Source organism: Tupaia chinensis, unplaced genomic scaffold (assembly GCF_000334495.1).
Source record: "Tupaia chinensis unplaced genomic scaffold, TupChi_1.0 Scaffold000182_1, whole genome shotgun sequence".
In the NCBI taxonomy this organism is placed as follows: domain Eukaryota; kingdom Metazoa; phylum Chordata; class Mammalia; order Scandentia; family Tupaiidae; genus Tupaia; species Tupaia belangeri.
In genome coordinates this window covers 9258872-9278715 of record NW_006159657.1, presented here as the reverse complement: position 1 = coordinate 9278715, position 19844 = coordinate 9258872, and the positions used below count along the sequence as shown (strand labels likewise).

The 19844-nt window shown below is 50.6% G+C and overlaps 2 protein-coding genes across 5 annotated transcripts in view; one reads left to right on the top strand and one right to left on the bottom strand.

Annotated features, from left to right (window-relative positions):
* The first annotated feature begins 82 nt into the window (after window positions 1-82).
* Window positions 83-10096, top strand: KNOP1 (lysine rich nucleolar protein 1). The gene is given in 5 exon segments (XM_027771091.1): window positions 83-218; window positions 1334-2298; window positions 5633-5701; window positions 7187-7261; window positions 9550-10096. Coding segments are annotated over 4 exon segments (1416 nt in total). The 5' UTR covers window positions 83-218; window positions 1334-1335; the 3' UTR covers window positions 9859-10096.
* Window positions 10097-14616: 4520 nt separating this feature from the next.
* Window positions 14617-19844, bottom strand: part of VPS35L (VPS35 endosomal protein sorting factor like) — a 143579-nt gene continuing 138351 nt past the window's right edge. Inside the window, exons 30-31 of one of the 4 annotated variants that reach the window (XR_003549098.1) lie at window positions 16226-16349; window positions 14617-15314 (exon numbers count right to left, since the gene is read on the bottom strand). Coding sequence is in view for 3 of the 4 variants with exons in the window: in XM_027771090.1 (XP_027626891.1) it covers window positions 15216-15314; window positions 16039-16203 (264 nt within the window). In the remaining variant the exon portion in view is untranslated. Of the gene's footprint in view, window positions 15319-16038; window positions 16204-16225; window positions 16350-19844 lie in introns of all 4 variants that reach the window. The other 3 variants (XM_027771090.1, XM_027771088.1, XM_027771089.1) reach the window with 3 other exon arrangements.

The window sequence follows — 19844 nt, the reverse complement described above, 5'->3', positions numbered from 1 at the left end:
TCCCTTCCACGCCCATGTACTTTGTGATAACTGCTGTTTTATCTTGGCCATCTCTGTCTCGAGCACTTGTCCAGCCAGACAGCTAATGAGTATATATTGAGCACCTGCCATGTGTCAGGCCCTGAGGTAGGCTCTGTGAATACACCAGGAAACAGGACAGTCGGGAATGAATGAATGAACAAAGTAGTACCTTGATTCTCCAGCTGCTCCGGGCGCAGGTAATGAAAGAGCTGGAGCTTTAGCTCAGGCCTGGCTTATCTCTTTGAAGTTAAGAGTGAACCAAGTCCAGTGCGGACCCCCTGGGGTCTGAGGTTGAGAGCTGCAGGGTGAAGAAGCTACTGACTTGGTCCCTCCTAGTATTCAAGCCTCCTGTGAGGGAAGATTTTAGATTCCCCAATGTCTCTATGTCATCCCAGGGAACATTAAGTCCTGGGCTGGTATCTCTAGAGAGAGAATGGGTCCCGGTGGAAGCTAAAGTGTGTTGAGGGCTTCACCTTTTCTCACGGGTGACTCCATGACATTTGTCTAAAAAATAAAACTGGGCATTCCAGCTTGCTGTGTCATTACCAGTCATTAAATGTTGACCAGCACATTGCAGCCTTAAAGACAAGTGAAGCAGATTGCAAGCTGGATATGGCCCCCATCCCAGGCAGCTTCTGGTTCAGTCTCTTTTTAAAGAATGGGGAAACCGAGGCCCAGAGACACTAAGACCATTCTGCAGGTGTGTATCATAGTCACCTTTTGAATCCAGATCTTTTGAGTCCTTGCTGGGGCTTCTGCCACTGTACCTTACTGCTTACAGCCACATGGGGAGACATTCGGAGGGTAAGTCACCCAAGGAAGGGTGGGGAATGCATTTCCTAAAGGGCTGTGACTGATCTGTCTGTCTGGACCATAGGTATACTCTCAGTGGTTGCCCAGGAGAGCGGTCCATAGTCTGTTGAATGAGTGACTGGGCTGAGAGGTTTGAGGAAGGGGATTAGAGAACGGAACCGACCATGTACCAATTCCTTTGTGTAAATACCTTGTGTCTATGTATCAACATCCACTTGAGGAAGAAGGTGTTGTTTCCGCCCCATTTTCCAGATGGGAAAATTGAGGCTTCAAGAAGATAACTGAGGTCTCAAGCCAGAGAACAGTGGATTTGAACCCAGGGCTGTCTGAATTTAGACTTCATGCTACTATGTTGTATTTCCCTTTCCTCCAGAGGAATTGTGACCATTCCTCCCTTCCCCTCAAAGACCACGTACTCAGACATGGCTCTTGGCAGCGCTTGGTAGGATTGGACACAACTGGCATGTGTGGAGATGACTTGCAACGTTTGTTTTTTCAGGAATGATCACTAAGACCCAAAAAGTAGACCTGGGCCTTGGGCTCCCAGAGAAGAAGAAGAAGAAGAAGAAGAAGTTAGTCAAAGAACCAGAGACTCAATACTCAGTTTTACACAATGATAAGTATTTCTCTGACAGTTCTCCTGTAAGAGCCACATCCCTCTCTAAGAATGTGGTCCGAGGACAGGCATCTGAGATGCCTCTAGTGAAGAAGAAGAAAAAGAAGAAGAAGGAGAAGAAGGAGAAGAAGAAGAAGAGGAGGAGGAGGAGGAGGAAGGGCCATAGCACCCTTAGTGAGGAGCCGCCATAATCTGAGACCCGGTTGCACGCCCGACCAGCAGACAAGTCACCCAGCCCCAGGAAGCAGTCCCTTGGTTACTCTGAGGTCTGCAGGGGGGAGAAGAAGACAAAGAGGAAGTCCTTGTTAACTCTGGCTGTGTCCCATGGCTCAGGGACAAAGACCTCCCCAGACCGCAGACCAAGTGACGAGGTGACCAGAGTTGGCAAGAAGCTTAAAAAACACAAGAAGGAAAAAAAGGCCAAGGATGGTGCAGCCTTCTCAGTCCAGGACCCTTGGTCCTGCGAGGCTGAGGATGCGCTGTACAGTTGCTCCGAGGAGAAGGAGGGTGAGGAGCAGACAGCCTTGGGGCAGAAACGGAAGCAGGGCAGCCCCAGGGAACACAGGAAGATGAAGAAGAAGAAAATCCACGAGGAAGGAGACCCTGTCCTGGGCCACTCCAAGCTCTCCAGGTCCGTGGAGGGCAGCCCTAGGAAAGTTAGCAAAAAGAAACTGGTCAAGGTTGAGGCTCCAGAGTATATCCCGATAGAAGATGGCCCAAAGGCCCCAGCCAAGAAGAAAATGAAGTCCAAGAAAAAGGTGGAGCAGCAAGGCATTGAGGAGCCGGCTCTGAAAAGGAAGAAGAAGAAGAAGAAAGAGAGTGGGGCAGCAGGAGATCCGTGGGAGGAGGTAGGTATTCTTACAGAAATGGACTTTACCTTGCGAGGACCAGGGTGGAGATGAAGTGTGTGTGTGTGTGTGTGTTTGTGCGCACGCACGCATGGGTGCTTATGCATTTAGCTGCCAGAACCCTAGTTCAGTTAACTTCTACTAGAAAAGAGGTCTATTGACACATCGAATTGGAAAAGGAGTGATTAGCTTCAGGTATGGTTGGATCTAGGGGCTCCTGCAATAGCATCACGAATACCAGTGGCCCTTGCTATTGAAACTCGACTGTTCACTGTATGTACCTAGGAACTAAAGAAATTGGAGTCAAGGAGGAGACACCAGAAGAACAAGGGCTTCAGCACCCGCTGGATAGGTCTTCATCTCCGAGCCATGGGGATGATGAAGCCTCCCCTTGCTAGTCTTTCTTTTTTTTTCTCATTAATTTTAATCTTACTCTAGGGTGCTTGTGCCTGCTGGAGAGAGACAGAGAGAAGGAGAAAGAGGAGAAATCACTCCCCGCCCCCAAGGGTGATTGGATGATCCATTTTCTTATATTCTCCTCTTGGAATTTCAGGCGCACACACCCATGTGCTGACATGCTTTTCAAGCTACTGGGGTCTGGAATTTGGGATCCAGCTGCCTTAACCACTCAGTTAAAGGATAGCCCTGAATTTCTTGCTCTCTGAATTCTTGCTTCTTGCTGTCCAAAACTCAGGAATCGACCAGCTCTAGATAACAAGTACCCAGAGAGTACCCAGAGCTATACTCTCTGGGCTCAGTATATGCAGCTTAGGAGTCACATGGTCTCTGTGGCAGGAGATGTCAGATGTTTCTCCTCGACTCTGGGCACTGAATTCTCTGTCTCGGCTTTGGTCCCAGCCTCCTCCCCAGTCCCCATCCCTGCCAGGATGGTCCCAGCCACTCTGTGCTTCCCTTCTAGTGCAGCTGCCCCCACAGCAGGAAGGGTGGCCCCCCCTAAGTGTTGACAGTCTCAGGGCTGATCTTATAGGACAGGTCTCAGTTGGGTCATTTTAGCTGGAGCCTTGATCTGAAGCTGTGGTTAGGGGCTGAGGGTGTTAGTCTCCCCAAGACCATGCCATCTGAGATGGGGGAGAGAGTTTCTGAGAGGAAAACCCAGCCCTACTGCCAGGACGAAGGGAGTGGATGACAGCATGTCCCTGTCCTGATAGGTGTCCTTGAGTGGGGGAGGGGCGGAAGAGGGGACCTGGAGGGCCAGAGACTCAGACCTGTAGTTCCCTGGCTGTGCTGTTGCCAGCTGGCCACCTCTCCTGTCCTTGAGGTGTGCGTGTGGACATGCAGGTGGAGAGAAGAGGGTGTGTGTCCTGCTCCCAGACGTGCCTGTCCCCTCAGAGTGGCTGGTGGCTGACATTCCTTGAGCACTCCTGGTACGCCTGGCACTGTGCTGAGGGCTCTTCATGTGCTAGCCCATTTCATCCTCTTTCCAGTCCAGCCAGGCAGCAGCTGTGCTGACCCCATGTCACAGAGAAGGAAACTGGGACAGAAGGGGGTTCAATACCTTGTCTAAGGTCACCTAGCTGGGCATAGTCTGCTATCACAGCTTGGCATCTTATCCCTTCCCAGACAGCTGTGTAATCTCACAGAAGCTGCCTAAGAAATGGCTGTGCTAGGAGAGAAAGCCCTGGGTTCTCTTCTCAGCTCTGCACCAACTGGTGGGGTGACGTCGGGCCAGCCATTGCCCTGGGGCCCTTAAGTAGTAGTGATGGCTGATTAGTCCAGAGCACTTACTGAGGGTTGGCCTGGCCTGGCAGAGGAGGCTCAGTTAATGCTGACTGGAGCCAGGTGATCAGGAGGGTGTCTGGTCTGCACCCAGCTTGGCAGGTGGGCCTGGGAGGGCAGGGCCTCTAGAGCAGGTGCCTGCGGTGGGAGTTCTGGCTGTGGCACTTCTTGTGGTTTTGCTGTAGTCAGTTGGACTTGGTCTCACCATTATCTTCCACCTTTCAGAAACTCAGGGCTGAGGGGAACCCTGGAGAGATTAGAGCCTAGGCCCCATCAGAATCTGGAGTCCTTTCTCCCGGGAGCTCAGGGAGAAGCAGTCCCCTGTGCCTGGCATCTCCTGTGCTGGGGATGCTCCTCCCCACCCCCCAGCAGCCTGCTGAGTCAGGCAGGGCTGGCCGGGTAGTGCCAGTGAAGAACCATCCATGGATCTTCTGCACGTATGCCAGGCGCCAGGCAGGACACGCTTAAAGGAAGGACGCATAGGGACCAGTGGTTGGCGTAATGGCTATGTTGCTGGATTCCCATGTAGTCGACTGCGGTTTGAGTCCCGGACCCAGTGTCTTAAATTCATGCTGGATGCATGTGTGTGCCCAAGATCTTGAGAGGAGAATGGAGGAGAAGGAATTGTAGTGTGGCCTCCCCCCCCACCCCCTAGGTACTGCAGGAGTCGGGGTTTTCCTATCAGCAGGGTGGGGAGGGAGGTGCCGTGATAGCCGCCATGTGGGGAAGCAGGAGTTAGAGCTGCCTTGGTGGTTCAGGCAGGTGAGGCGGCCTCCAGGACTCAGAGGGGAGCTCGTCTCAGCGGGCTGGTGTGGTGTCCCTATAGGTCAGGTGATTCTAGGAAAGGCCACACACCGCACCTTGATTCAGTAGCCCAGGGTTAGAGTCAGCTTTGCCTCTGAGCTGTGGGGTGACCTTGTGGTTGACCTTTACCATTCTGAAGCCTCAATTTCTTCATCCATCCGCTAGGTTGGTGCCACCAGTTGGGTGGGAGAATCGTGGAAGAGAAAGGATGAGAAGGGTGTTCTTATCCAAGACAGTGTCTAGGTGGCACGAGTAGGAGGTAGCCTTTTCTGGTCTGGGGTCTTTTCTGGACTCCATCATGATCTCACCCCTCCCCTGCTGGGCTCGGGACAGAGACCACGCATGGCAGGCATGAACCTGACCACCTCTGCCCTCTCTGCAGGAGCCAGACACAGACCTGGAGGTGGTGTTGGAAAAGAAGGTGTCCCTATAGGTCAGGTGATTCTAGGAAAGGCCACACACCGCACCTTGATTCAGTAGCCCAGGGTTAGAGTCAGCTTTGCCTCTGAGCTGTGGGGTGACCTTGTGGTTGACCTTTACCATTCTGAAGCCTCAATTTCTTCATCCATCCGCTAGGTTGGTGCCACCAGTTGGGTGGGAGAATCGTGGAAGAGAAAGGATGAGAAGGGTGTTCTTATCCAAGACAGTGTCTAGGTGGCACGAGTAGGAGGTAGCCTTTTCTGGTCTGGGGTCTTTTCTGGACTCCATCATGATCTCACCCCTCCCCTGCTGGGCTCGGGACAGAGACCACGCATGGCAGGCATGAACCTGACCACCTCTGCCCTCTCTGCAGGAGCCAGACACAGACCTGGAGGTGGTGTTGGAAAAGAAGGGCAACATGGATGAGGCGCACATAGACCAGGTACGACCCGGGCCCCTCCTCTCCCTCCTGCAGCCTCCTGTTACTCCCCAGAGGCAGGTTTGCCACTGACCAGGTCCCAAAATCCTGGTCTCAGAGACGCCAGGGACTTCAAAGGCCACTGAGCCAGTTTCTGTGGCATGCCTACAGGGACAGGGAACTTGCACCCTCTCCGTGTCATGCCCGGGGACTCCTCTGGCATGTGATAAGGAACCTGAGTTTCTGCAGCCCACCACAGGGATCTGGACATATCTTGAAGACCCCATAGCTAGGACCTTTCTCAGTGTAGTGAGAGGTTCTGTCTTGGGTACCCAGGCAGGTGGGTCCTGGAGCCTTTCTTTGGTCCTAAACTCGAGCCTGACAGGACGGAGGGGGGCTGCAAGGCCTGCCACGAGGCTGGTCCTAGCAGAGGCCCTCCCTGACTCTCGGTTTTCCCCATGGGAGGCAGGGGTCGTGACAGAGTGCCACGAAGACCATGTGAGGTGAGGTCTGCGAAGCAGTGGGCAGGCTGCCTCCTGTCTGCTTGGTAAGTGGCAGCAGGACTCTGACTGCTGTCCCCAGGCTCCCTCAGCAAGTTGGGGCCAAATGCTAGATTAGAGCCATGGGGGCTTTCGGGAACTCTCTCTGGAGGGACCCTCATGAGGTCATGGGAGTCACTGGAGTGATACCACAGAGCCCTCATCCAGGGCCTGGCACAAAACGCTGTCCCCCAGAAATAGCTTCCCAGCATTCCCAAGTCATAGGCATGTTCGGCTCTCGGAGTAGGGCCAGCAACCGCCACAGCTGCCGTGACAGGGTCAGGTGGCCACACGGGGCACAGGGATAGGGCCCCGACTCATCCAGATTCCCAGTGCTTTCCTGCTCCTTCCCCAGGTGCTCTTAGTCCTGCGGAGACAAGGCCTCGAACCCCTGAGCCCTCATGCACTTCCTGTGCACAAACTCCCAACAGCCCCTTCGCCTTGTGTCCATGCCCGTGAAATCCAAAGTCTAAGAAAGTTCTTCTCTTTAGGATGGCCCATGGTCAGAAAGCTTAAGTGACTTACTCAAGGCCACATAGCTTGCTAGTAACAGGGTGGGCTTCAAACTAGTTTGCCTGATTTCACGGCCTGTCTTTCTAGAAAATGATGCTGTCATCACACGTTAGCGACGGTATCCTCTGCACCAGGAGGCAGGGCTTGGACATTGCATTGTGGGAACATTTCTACCCAAAATGGCCATGATAGATAAAACTTATAGTGGGGAAGGTAGTCACTTCAGTTTCTAAAAAAATTAATTCTGCAGTAGAAATCTTGGCTAAAGAGGATTTCTCCTCTTAGGAGGCTGGCCCACCGTCAGGCAAGGGACCGTAGTCCTTGACAGCTTCCCTTGTGGTCTTGATCAAACAGCCACACTCCCTCCTGCCACCTCCATTCCTCCCAACCTCATCTTTGTCCTGGGTTTAAGCTCAAAAGAAAACACTCGTTTTTCCCCTCCGTCCTCGTTGCTCAGGTGAGGCGAAAGGCCTTGCAAGAAGAGATCGACCGTGAGTCAGGAAAAACGGAAGCGTCTGAAAACAGGAGGATGGTAAGCTTGGTGTTGGGCCTCCACGCGGAGGCACGCATAATGTGCTGAGCCCTCCTCTCCCACAACACAAGACATGGAGTGGGGACCAGGTGCTGCCCCATCCCACCTGCTGCTCCCTATGCAAGAGTTGGTCCTGAGCTGATTTCCTTCCTCTGAGAGGGGTGCTTTCCTCCCTTCTGGGAATCTGGTCTGCAAGATAAGCTGCCTGAACCTTGGTCTCTAGCCTGGATGGGTGACCCAAGGACATACCATGATGAGCTCATGCCAGTAGAGGATGGGGACCTTGGAGAGCTGCTAAGAGCAGGGGCAGGAGGCGGAGAGGAGAGCAGGGCTGTGGCTGCCCACTCAGGACTGGCCTCAGATCCAGTTTGGATGGGAACTGCCCAGGCTGGGCCTGAAAGGATGGGATGGACAGGTGGGAGGACAATGCTGGGACACACAGCGGGGCGGCTTGGTGGGCAGGCTGGGGCCTTGGTGCTCACTTGTCTTGTAGCTCCCTGCGGTAATGGGTGGAATAGCTTTGTTTGTTCTGGCCCCTGCTTTGCCGGGTGCCCTGCCAGGTGCTGGGTATAGAGGCCAATGAGGCCAAGGGATCGATCGCACTTGCAGTCTGGCTGGGCAGGGGGTGGGTTTGGTAGGGAAGCAGGATTAACCCGGAAAGGAGGATCGTTTCAGATAGCAAGGATGCTGGGAGAAAGGAAGCAGAAAGTGAGCTAGAGAGAGGCTGGGCAAGGGACGCCACCTGGGTGGGGCAGTGACACAAGGTTGCTTGGAGAAGGTGACCTTGTCCAGAGACCTTAAGGTGCAGAGGTGGCAGCCCTGAGAAGGCAGAACAAAGGTCATTCCTATCAGGGCACGGGCCAGAGTCAAACCCCGGGTGGGAGAGGTGGACTGTGAAGGCCCATCAGGTGTGCAGCGCAGGCACGGGGGTGACAGGGTGGAGCTGTGCCAGGCCAGCCTCAGCAGCTTGTGTGGACTCTGATTGCAGCCGCAGCCTGGTTAGAAGGCTCAGCCTCTGGTCACAGGCCTAGGTGACAGATGGCACAGAGAAAAACGCCTTGTGATCGACTTCGGAGGCATGGCAGGGGGACTGGCTAACAGGCCGGCTCTGGGGAGAGGGAAAGGAGGGTCAGTGCCAGCGAGGTGGGCCTTCATGCTGTCTGAGCCTTCCGAGCAGACAGAGGAGCCAGATTTCAGGGAAGATCTGAAGTCAGTTACTGGCTGTGCACGCTAGCTGTGAGTCGCTAGGCTGCGTCCCCTCTCTGTGCCTCAGTTTCCACACCCATATAATGGGATTCCTGCCTTGGCCCAGTGGGGTGCCGTGAGGCTTTGCTGTCCTTCTCTGGGTGGCTCCTTTCCCTCCACCCTGTTGAGCTGAGCAGAGCTGGTAGGAGCCCTGAGGAAGGCAGGAGGGGCAGCAGCCTCCGAAGCTGCAGGGCTCCAGGAGCTGTACCTGGAAGGGCCTGATGGTAGGAAAGCAATCCTGGAGTACAGGCCTAGGCTCTGCCAGGGGCGCTTTAGATGACACTGCCTACCCTGCTGGGGCATGGGGTGAAGATCCAGGCCAGCTCTGGGCCTTCTGGCTGGGTCAGCTGCTCTTAGCATGGCTCACGCAAGACCAGCCAGACTGCTGGCTGCGCTGTCCTCATACCCTGTTTGTACCCATCATAGGCGGCCTCCATTCTAGATGTTTTAGACCAGGGAAGCTGTAGCGATCCTGAATCTGGGGCATCTTGAAGCTGGGAGGATGTGTCACTGATGCACTTGGAGCATTCAGAGCAACGACTGATTCTTAACTTTTCTCAAAGCTGACCTAAAAACAAATCAGCTGCAGGCGACAGGCGTGCAGGCAGAAAGGTCTCAGCATGGCCAGCAGCTGTCGAGGTGGCATGAGAACAGTCAGGTCTTGAGGACTTAAAACGTGCCAAACTTCTTGTACCGGGTTAAGTCTCATCAAAGCCCTGTTGTGGGGTGTGAACACTCCCATCTTATGGATGAGGATGTTGAGGCTCAGAGAGTCACATTGGTGTGGCTGCATCCTGGGTCTGCAATAACTAGTACTAATTAGGCCTCTCCCCTCAGTTAAGCTGCAAACCTCCATCAGTAAAATGGGATTCTTCATAGGGCTTTTGCTAAGATTAATAAAACAAACCACTGCCAAGCTTATTAACTGTAGCTGGTATGCAGTAAGCATTTCATCAGCTGAGTCCCACCTGGTGGGTCTGGCATTGAGGGAGGGAAAGGGGTTTGGAGTCAAGGAAAATAACCACTTTTTTCTCATATTGCAGGGAACCCAGTTTGGCCAGTGGGATACTGCTGGTTTTGAAAGCGAGGAACAGAAACTGAAATTTCTCAAACTTATGGGTGGCTTTAAAAACCACTCCCCCTCATCCAGCTGCTCCCCTAACACGGGTGGACGGTCCCACATGGCCCTCAAGAAGGCGGCCGCCAGCCTGCAGCAGAACCTGCAGCAGGACTACGACCGCGCCATGAGCTGGAAGCACAATCGCGGAGCCGGCCTTGGCTTCTCCACTGCCCCCAACAAAATCTTTTATATTGACAGGAACGCCTCGAGGTCAATCAAGTTGGAAGATTAAACTGTAGTGTATGTCCCCCCCCAAATTGCTTTTACTACTCAGTTTTGCAGACGAAAGCCATCTGACAGTTGTCTCGAATCAAGCACCTGCAAGGATTAAGGACAACTATCCTGATGGGCTTGAATGATCCAGGGTGGGGGCAGCTCACGTTTCAGAGGCCAAGAGAATGAGTGAAAACAATGGCCGTCCAGACATTCCATCCCGGTTTGCAAGACCTCAGTGTGGATAGTAATGGCAGCTAACATGGAGAGTTTAGCCACTGCCAGGCCCATACTGAAGTGCTTGCATTCATGCATTTAATTTTCATAATGGGTGCTATTATTATCCCCACCTTATAGACGAGGCAACTCAAGTTCAGGGATAAAGTAGTAAATCATCCAGGGTCACCCACCAGTAAGTGCCAAGTATTGTCCTTTTGTACCCAAGTCTTAAACCAATATTCATTACTCAGAATGCCTCCTCTAGGGAATTTCACCCAGAATATTCGTTGGGGATCAAAATGCCTTTTGACTGAAGAAACAGAAGTTTGATGACATGTCAGTATCACATACTGGAAGTGGAATCAGTGAGAGGGACTCATTTTCCTCCCCGCTGTCTGGGAGTCATTGCAGGCAGAGGCATCTAGGCTGCCTGCACCGAGCAGGTGTGTCTGAACTGAGCATTTAGAGGCCCTCTAAATGCCCCCACTGCCGGGAAGTGTGACTTGGAACCAGTCTTCTCTCTCTCAGCTGCTGCCTTCCACTCCGAGTGCTGAGCTGAGGTCGGAGCTTGGTGCTTTAACTGGATTCTGAACAAGATGTTTTTAGAAAGCAAACAGTTCTGCAAACGAACCACTGGCAAACTTCCAGGGAGGTCTTTGGTTAGATTCCTTTCCATCACAAGGAAGAAAGTCCCCGGTGACTTCTGTGGTGGTGGTGGTTGAATGCTAAGGCCCATGGCAATGACACTGGAAATTGCCTCAGTAGCTGTGGGGACAGTGTTGCCAAGTCAACTCTACACAAGCCTCAGCCCTAGGTAGTGACTTGAATGGCATTTCCTCCCACTCACTACCTTTGTGCTTCCCAAAATACAGGTTCTGATGGATACAGTTTTCATATCACTTGGCTTGAACACCCCCTACAGACATTCCAGCCCAGGCAACTCGAACACCAGGAAATTCAGTGTCTCGGGTGGCAGAGGTTGACTGAGCAGTTCACCAGGAAATGTCCTTTTCCTCTGTGTCCTGTCATCACTGTTGGCTTCATCAAACTGGTAGAAGGCTGGCAGTAGCAATTCAGTACTTTAACCTCCACACCACCTGCTGGAATGTCAAGACCCTAGAATATTCCAAAGGAAGAAGGAAAACCTCTGCAGCTCCAGAAAGCTTTGAGAAGCTCAAGACTCATTGCTCAGCATGAGCATTTGCAAGGACCCATTGGGTCACTCCCCTCAGACCAGGAGGTTGGCCTGGCCTTTTATGGCTTCACCTTGAGGCACATAATGGAAGAGGCCATCCAAATGCCCAGAGAGTAAAGCTCTACATTTGAGGTGGCTCCTGGGCGCTCTAAGGAACAAATCTCTCCTAGCCTTGGTCAACACTACAAGGATTTGGTCAGTATAAAAGAGAACCAGCCACCTGTCTACTCCAATGGTTTTCTTCCTGTTGAAGAGGTCATGCTAGTTTGGGTATGCCTTAGTGCATCAGGAAAAGATGGTGTTTGGATATCCCTTGGGTAATTTTGGAGCAGATGATTGTCCCCTCTTCTTGCCCTATCCAGGCCTTGCAACTGATAGCTCATTATGGTGTGATGGCCGGGCCTTTCCCTAGTGTAAATAGTCTCTGTGTCATAGGGTTTGATTTTCTAACACCACTGGCTCACAAGTTCCAGTTGCTTGGGGAGATTTATTACCTCTTTGTGTATGTAAGAACGTAGACTGAAACCAGTAGTTGGGAGAGCCAACCCAAAATGGTGAACGTCCTCAGAACGAACATATCCTTGTCTGCCTTCCAGCAGCACAGCCCATGGTCACTCAGGTCCTGTGGCAGTCTGTAGTCAAGGGAGAGGTGGTGTTAGCTGGTGCTAGGTGGCTCCTGGTGCTCGCTGGCCCCCAGCCTTTGCAAATGAACAAATCTGGCCACCCCTGGCCACCTTTCCCTATGTGCAGTGCCCTCCCCGAGCTGTCTACAGGTTTCTCAGTGTGACTTCCCATGTCCTTCATGTTCTGACTAGAACATAGCCTTTCTCTGGGTTACTAGACTCAGATAGTGGCCTCAGGAAGTCTGAACAACACGTGTAGCCAAGGTCTGTCTTGGCTGTTGAGGTCTGTTCTCCAGTGTGGCTGCTTTTCCCTTGGGATTCTCATTGGCTGACGAGAACCTTCACCTCCTCACACCTGCCCTCTTTGGCTGTCCCCAAAACCTGGTTTTCAGCATTGTTCATGTAAGTGGTTCCTACTCTGTCTCTGCCTTAGCCCACAGGCCTTACCCTGAGACCATTTCCACAACTGGAGTGGCCCTCCCAAAGTATGTGCCAAATGGATGCAGTTCTAAAAGAAGTGTCTTCACTCTGCAGACTATTGGGACGGTTGGGTTGGTGGTAGGCAGAATGCCCACCCCCATGATATCCCCAGAACCTGGGAGTATGTTAGGTTACTAGGTAAAAAGGCATTAGGGTACCAGGTGGGATTAAGTTTGCTAATGAGCTGTCCTTAAGTAAAGAGATTATCCTGGGTTGTCTGCTTGAGTCTACTTTACTCATGGGTACCTAAATGTGGAAGAAGCAGGCAGAAGTAGCAGTGTCCAAGACTTGTAAGAACTTCACTCAACCAGCCCTATGGGAAAGGAAAGGCCAGGAGCTAAAGAATGTAGGTGCCCTCTAGAAGCTGGAAAAGGCAAGGACACCCTACCCCACCCCACCCCATCCCCAGAGCCTTTAGAAAGGAACACAGCCCTGCGCACTTGACCAAAGCCCAGGGATGCCAGTCAACTAATGACCATCACAACTGTCCAATGATAAAATTGGGTCATTTTAAGCGCTGTGTTGTGGTAGGTAGCAATAGAAGGTGAATGCAGGTCTCGTGCAGAACTTTCCCTCTGCTTTACCTACTTTATGAAAGGAGTCACTCGGACTGCTGCCTCATTTCTCCTGCTAGTGGCCTTCTTCCCATGTAGACTGCAGCTTTCAGAGGCTGGCTCTGATTTATTCTGGCTTACTGACAGGCCAGGAAAAACCACACAACATGCAAGACCTAAGCCTCTACCTGGCACCAGGTCCTTTGGAAAGTCCAGGTTCAGGTCACTGTGAAAGCAGTGAGAATCCACCGGGCCAGGCTTGGAAACGAATGCCGTCCAACAGAAGCAGCCTCAAACTAGAAGAAATGACTTAGCACAGCTTATGAACTTGACAATTGTTTTCCACTTAAGTAGCATCATATAGTAACAATAGTATGTAAAATTATTTTAATGAAAATACATTGGTGAAATAAAGACCACTTGGCAGAATTTGAGTGACATGACTGCTTTCTGAGTTATTTTCTTTACTGCTTTCTGAGGGTGTGTTGTGTTTAGTTAGTGAAAGAGGGAAAGGTATTCCATAGTGTTTCTTCTGCTCTTTGTGGAGAATTCTCTTCAGAATTTCCTGGGAAGTGGGGGGCCAACAGATGGTGTGGTGGTTAAGGGCACTGGACTCCCACATGGCCGACTATGGTTTGAGTCCTGGACCTGGCGACTCGTTTTCTTGATTTCCTTCTCCATCTCTCTCACTCTGTCCCTCTCTGGTCAAATTAAATACATAAATAAAAGTTAATTTTTTTTTTTTTTTGGCTAAAGAGTTTCTTGGGAAGGATGTCATCAAGTTGACTAGAAAATCCACAGCAATACTCTTGGTCCTAAACGGTTCAGTAAATTTAAGTTTTTAATGAATCTACTGAGGGAGGGAGAGGGACACAGAGATGGGTGTTTTGACAAGGTCTCACTGTGTCCTGATCTTCCTGCCCAGCCTCCCAGTTAGGATTACAGGAGTGTGCAACATCCCCCTCTCCAAGCTTCACATTAGCCTGGGAGCCAAACCTGTGGCCTCCAGCCTCCCAAGCACTGGTGCTACTTGGGCCCCAAACCCAAATGGGCCATATACATTTATTTTTTTAAATTATTTTACCTCTTTTCTTTTTAAAAAATCTTGTCAGAGGGAGCATGTGCCCTCTGGAGAGAGACAAAGCAATTGCCGTGGAGAATGGTCACACCACAATCTCTTCTCCATTTCTACCCTCCTTTTGGGATTCTGGTCATGCACGAATATGTACCCGGTATGTTTCTTAAGCCACTGGGGGTCTAGGACTTAAACCATGTGGGACCATGTGGGTTTGGATTCCTTAACCATTAGGCCATGGAGCTGGCCCAACCAATCTCTTACTTTCTGAGGTCAACTCTGTTCACAGTCACCTTGCTTCATAGTAAAGATGAAATGTAACCTATGCCCTGTTTCTCTTCCAGAAGCACAATAGCTTGGGGTACTTTTAATCCACAACTCAGATGCCCTTTCCCAAACAGTGGATCCTAGCTACAACTCAACCATTGATATCGGTGCTCTTATTGTTGGTGGAAGCTCACCAGCACTAATTCAAGAATCAGGTTCTACCAAACTGGTAGCAGAGAAGTAGAATCACATGCCGTTTAGAATTATGGCTGTAAAACAAAGCAGGCTAATATGTTTAGACACGTTCTCTTTCTTCTGGAGGAAGAGAGTCAGAAGCAATTAAATGAACAGTCATGTACATAAATGTTGCTTGAGGTCATTTATTCAGTTACAGCATATTTTCCACTGAAACCAGAGTGAAACTCGGAATTTGACCTTTCTCCTTCCACTAATATATTCTAGATCTAGTCAAGAGCTGCGTTTGATAGGAAAGGAGTTAATTAAGTGATACAAATCCCAGATTTGGGGACTCTCTAACATGAGCGTACACCGTCTGAAACTGACTGTACCTGGCACAGTGGAACTTTGTAAGTGGACTGCTTTTCAAAGTTCTTTTCAAAACCATGAAAAAGCAAACATTTCCTAGAAAAGAAAAATGTTACTTATGTTCTCTTGCTTCGCTCTTGCTAAACACCCACCTGGCCCTCGTCTGGGGCTTTACCAAGAACCTGAGAGCCACGTGTGCAGGGAATCACTAAGACACTGGTGGATTAATTTAATGCCCTGACGGTTCTCACTTCTGCACTGTCAGAGTAACTCAGGTAGAGGCCAGAGATTCAACCAATTTGTATATATATAAAAATAAGATAAAAACCAAAACTAAATTCCAATAAGCATTCAGAATGGCAAAGCTGGGCCTTTCACACTTGGCACCAGAGTCCCCACCGGAGACAGGCTTAGAGGTCAGGTCCTTGTTTGCAGAGGGAGTCTGAGGGCCAGCTCAGTCAGGTGACTCATGTCTGGTTGTTTGCTTTGCTTCTTGATATACTCCAGGGTTTTCACCTATGAAGAAAAAGGAAGGTCCATCTCATTTCTGGTTCATAATTCTCTATCCTTGCTGCACAAGGCTCCGATATATACACCAGTATCACCAGTATATGAGCTTATACTATTTAGCAGAAAATAGGAAATCATTTGCAGGAAGGGAAGAAATCAAAGTCTTTAAAAGTTATGAGGCCCGTAGGTGGAGTGGTGGTTAAGGTGTTAAGACTCCCACATGGCCGACCATGGTTCAAGTCCTGGGCCTAGTGGCCTGAGAATCACGCCAAATGTGTGTATGCATACCTAGAATTCTCAGAGAAGAGTGGGAAAAAAGGGACTATGGCATGACCATCCCCCCCAGGAAATGACTTCTCACTTTCCCACTCTTTCTCGCTTGCTCTCTGACAAGCACATGTGTCCTATGACCAAAACCTAAATAGCCGTTCTTACTGGGTCGTTGGAAAACTCATAATGTATCTTTTTATGTTTTTCTATGCAAAAATGCATCATGATTTTTCCGATGATCCAATAGATTGCAACTTGCCCTTAAAGTCAGATTTAGGTATGACCAGAAATAATTGATGTTTTCATATGTATGAATCTTATTCAGGGAAATAAATGTAATGCCATTCTTATTAGCACTAGAAAGTGACCCTGCAGAGTTCTTGCTTAGAGGGGAGCTTGGAACTAATTGCTCCCAGTCTGCAGTGCTGGGCTGAGGCACACCTCGGGCGGCTTGTGCTACTTGCGAGAGGTCCCTGGAGTGAGTCCTGGTATCTGCACAGCCGTGCCTCTGTGCCAGGTGCCACAGGTTGACAGAGAGCTGGTTGAGCTTGTTGTTGCGCAGGTCGCCATGGGCCAAGATGCTGTTGAAGAAGGAGAGACCCAGCAAGCTCTGGCGCTTCAGGGCCTGAAACAGAAAAGGTTATTACCTTGCAGCAGGGCTCGTGGAGATGCCGTGGACAGTGAAGACTCAGGTAGATCAGGCCTGGATTCCAGTGCCAACTCTGCCACATACTCCAATGCCACTTAGCCTGCCAGTGACAAGCCTTCTTGCTGTAATGCAAATACAACTTAAAACCAAAAGGCTTTAACCAACCTCTTTAGGGTATGTCTGCAAACTGGCCAAGTTGTAGCCACTGTTCCTGCCCTTGGGCACTGATTAATAAGGACAAACAATCGCTCCTCATGAGTAGAGCTCCCCAGTGTGTGGTGCCCACCTCCAGCTTGTATAGGAACAGTTTTACCCTCTAACACTAGATTTTTCCTCATGCTCAGTAATCTGATGTGAGAGGTGTCTTACCATAGAAGGTTTCACCGTAGCATCAGGGTAGACCAAACCCAAACCCTAGCATTGAATGGTAGAGACAGAAGGGGAAATAAATCTTACAAACGCAACAGCAGGCCCTGGAGAAAGGATACACTCTCCCAAAGTTAAATGAAGGCACTTGGGAAGGCCATGCCACCAGGTGGGCATCGCTGTTTCTGGATGCCCATGGCAGGGAAGGTCACATGCCTGAGCTGGGCCCTTGCTCGTGACATATGACCTCCCATGACACCCCATGACCTCAGTGTCACAAAAGCCACAGACATCTGCTTTGTTCCCTGGCAGCAAGCAGGCACAGAGCCCTCCGAGTGGCCAGGGACTCCTCTGTGCTCCACACGACTTGCCCCACTCAGTCTTCACACTGCTCTCTGCAGCCATAGCACATTTACAGCCCCCCAAGGTAGGCAGAACTGGCGAGCTGTCCTTCAAACTGCTCATCCCAGGGTGCTCCAATATTAGTCCATGTGTGCTGTGAAGGGCTTTGCAGGGGAAATTGAGACAGGAAGATTATCCTGGATTATCTGGGTAGGTCCAATCTGAACACCTGACCCCTTGAAAGCAGAGAGCTACCTCAAGCCAGAGTCAGACACGAGCAGTGGAAAAGGAAGGCAGAGGAATGATGAAGTGGGCGAGGTGTGGGGCAGGGGGTCAGACTTCAAGCATGAGGAGGACGTGACCGACCATGACCCACCACAGTCTGACTCCATACCCCTCCCCATGCCACAGACCCACGGTTAGCATCGTATTAGGAATCTAAATTCTGAGGAGGCCAAGAGACCTGCCCGGTGCAGATTGCCAACTTCAGTCACACCATTCTACCCAGGGAGAATAGATGGCTTGAACTTGGATTGAAACATATTTTCTTCTGCTATTCTCAATTACTCTGGGTGGATAAAACCACACGATCAACCACCAAGCCGCTGTCCATCCACCTATCATCCCACAGATGTGAGCACCCCCAAACTGAGTCTGCCTTGGCAACAGCCTGGACAAGGTGACAGTCACAGATGCAGCTGAGTTGACTGTGAAGCGCCTCATCATCGTGGAGCAGGGTCACGCTGTGAGTGCCTCAGCCTCTGTGCTCGGGGCAGAGGGCATGTGGGCAGGGAGCGAGTGCAGCATCCACAGGCGGCGCTCTGGCTGCCTTTTCTCTGCAGGCTATGGTTCTGCTCAACTCGGGACCTGGGCCCACTCTGCCCCCTTAAGCTGGCCTTCAGCTGACACCCAGAACAGAGGTGTCCCCTTTAGGAGACCAAGCTAAAATAAAATTCTATTTCAAATCCAACTAAGAGTCTCCTGGGGACCAGCAGGTGGTGTGGTGGTTAAGGTGCTGGACACTCCCACATGGCTGACCGCGGTTCGAGTCTCGGACCTGGCAGCTTGCTTTCTCAATCTTTCTCTCTCTCTGTCTTTCTCTGGTCAAATTAAAATAAATGAATGAATAAATAAAATAAATAATTATAAAAAATAAAAAGAGTCTCCCTGGGCGACTCTCCTTAACTACATTGAAGTGGGAGTGACTTTTTAAAAAGGTCACACAAGGAATGCAATATCTAAGTGGCTATTTCCGTGTTCCATACCCTAAAAAGCCCAATTTACATGTGTGTGTGTACATGTGTGTATCTGTGTGTATGTGTTTTGCTAGAAGGCATACAAGTTCGCCAGAGACAGAGAGAGAGAGAGGAAAAAGCATCCCCATGGAAAATGGTCATGCCACAATCCCTTTTCCACCATCTTTCCCTGTCTTCTGGATTTTGAACATGCATGTACGCCCGACATGTTTCTTAGTTGGCCAGGTCTGGGACTGGAATCTCGCAGTTGGCCACGTGCCTTGATCACCATGCCACATAACCAGCCCTATTTGTGTCTTAGGTGCAGTAGCCCATTAAAAATGAAAAAACAAACAAACAAACGAAATCATGAGAGGTGTGCCCGAGGGACGAGAAAGCCTGCCTGCTGATATTCAGAGACCTGGAAACACACACACACACACACACACACACACACACACGGTATCAGAGAACCAAATCAGGGCGTGGGGCCCCCTCCTTCCTCCACTGAGGTTTTAAATAGAAAAGAGCTTCTTTTCATTCTCTTCCTATGAGAATTGTCATTTCCAGGAAGTTCAAAGGTTCCCAACTCCACCACACCCAAACAACTTCATAAGATAAAATTCTGTGATTAAAACAGGGCTGGCTCCTTCACGTGGACTTAGGGGACAATTTTGAAACCGAGGCTGCTACTGGCACTGAGCCAGGATGCTCAGCAACGGCATCAGTAAGGGGGTTCCCAATAGCAGGAAGCCACGTTTGCGCTGCTGCAGAGAATCTCAGCTGGCTCGCGCTGCTGCAGAGAATCTCAGCTGGCTCCTTCTAAACTGTATTGGGCCTGGGCAACAAGCCTCATGCTCTGGAGGTTACCAGACCCAGAAGGGTTCTGTGATCTCCCGTGCTAAACTTCACATCACCCTGTTTTTGTTTTTATTTTTGTTGGCCAGAGGGCACATGGTACTCCCAGAAAGAGAGGAAATGGAGAAAGTGCCCTGCACTGGGGCTGGTCATGCCACAATCCCTTCTCCTCCATTTCTCCATCCGTTAGGGATTTAGGGCACATACCCAACCACACATGCCTGGCATGTTTCTCAAGCTGCCAGGGCTGGGATTTGAAATATAGCTGGCCGTGTGGGGGCTGGTTCCCTTAGCCACTAGGCCATGGGGCAATCCCACACACTGCACAGCTAAAACCTGTGCTCTCAGTGTGCACATATGAACAGACATCTTCGGCCAAAGTCCCTGGCCTTTATGTGACGTGAAATGTTCAGCAAAACTGCAGCTTTGCTGTTCTTCCAGAGTTGTTTCAGCATCATTATCACCATCGGTGCCCTTTCCCCCCTCGCGGAGAAAAAGACACGTAAGTGAGAAATAAAAATAGTCCCAAATTATACGGTTCCGGGTCTTATTTTCATGGTGAGCCTGAGGTTCTGGATTACAGTCATTTATGTCGTCAGTGGTGCCTCAGATTAAACCCAGCCTGCTGCCTCGGTGTGAAGAAAGGGCTTTTCAAACCACATGGCCAAGTTTTTGTGGGTGTGATTTGTCAAACACACATCACTGCACTAAGAGGTCCCTGAACTAGGAGGAGGAGCCAGAGCCCATGATATTAAGAAATCAAGGGAACGAGCTAAGAATAATTTCGGGGGCGGGTGGTGAATCTAAATGGTATCA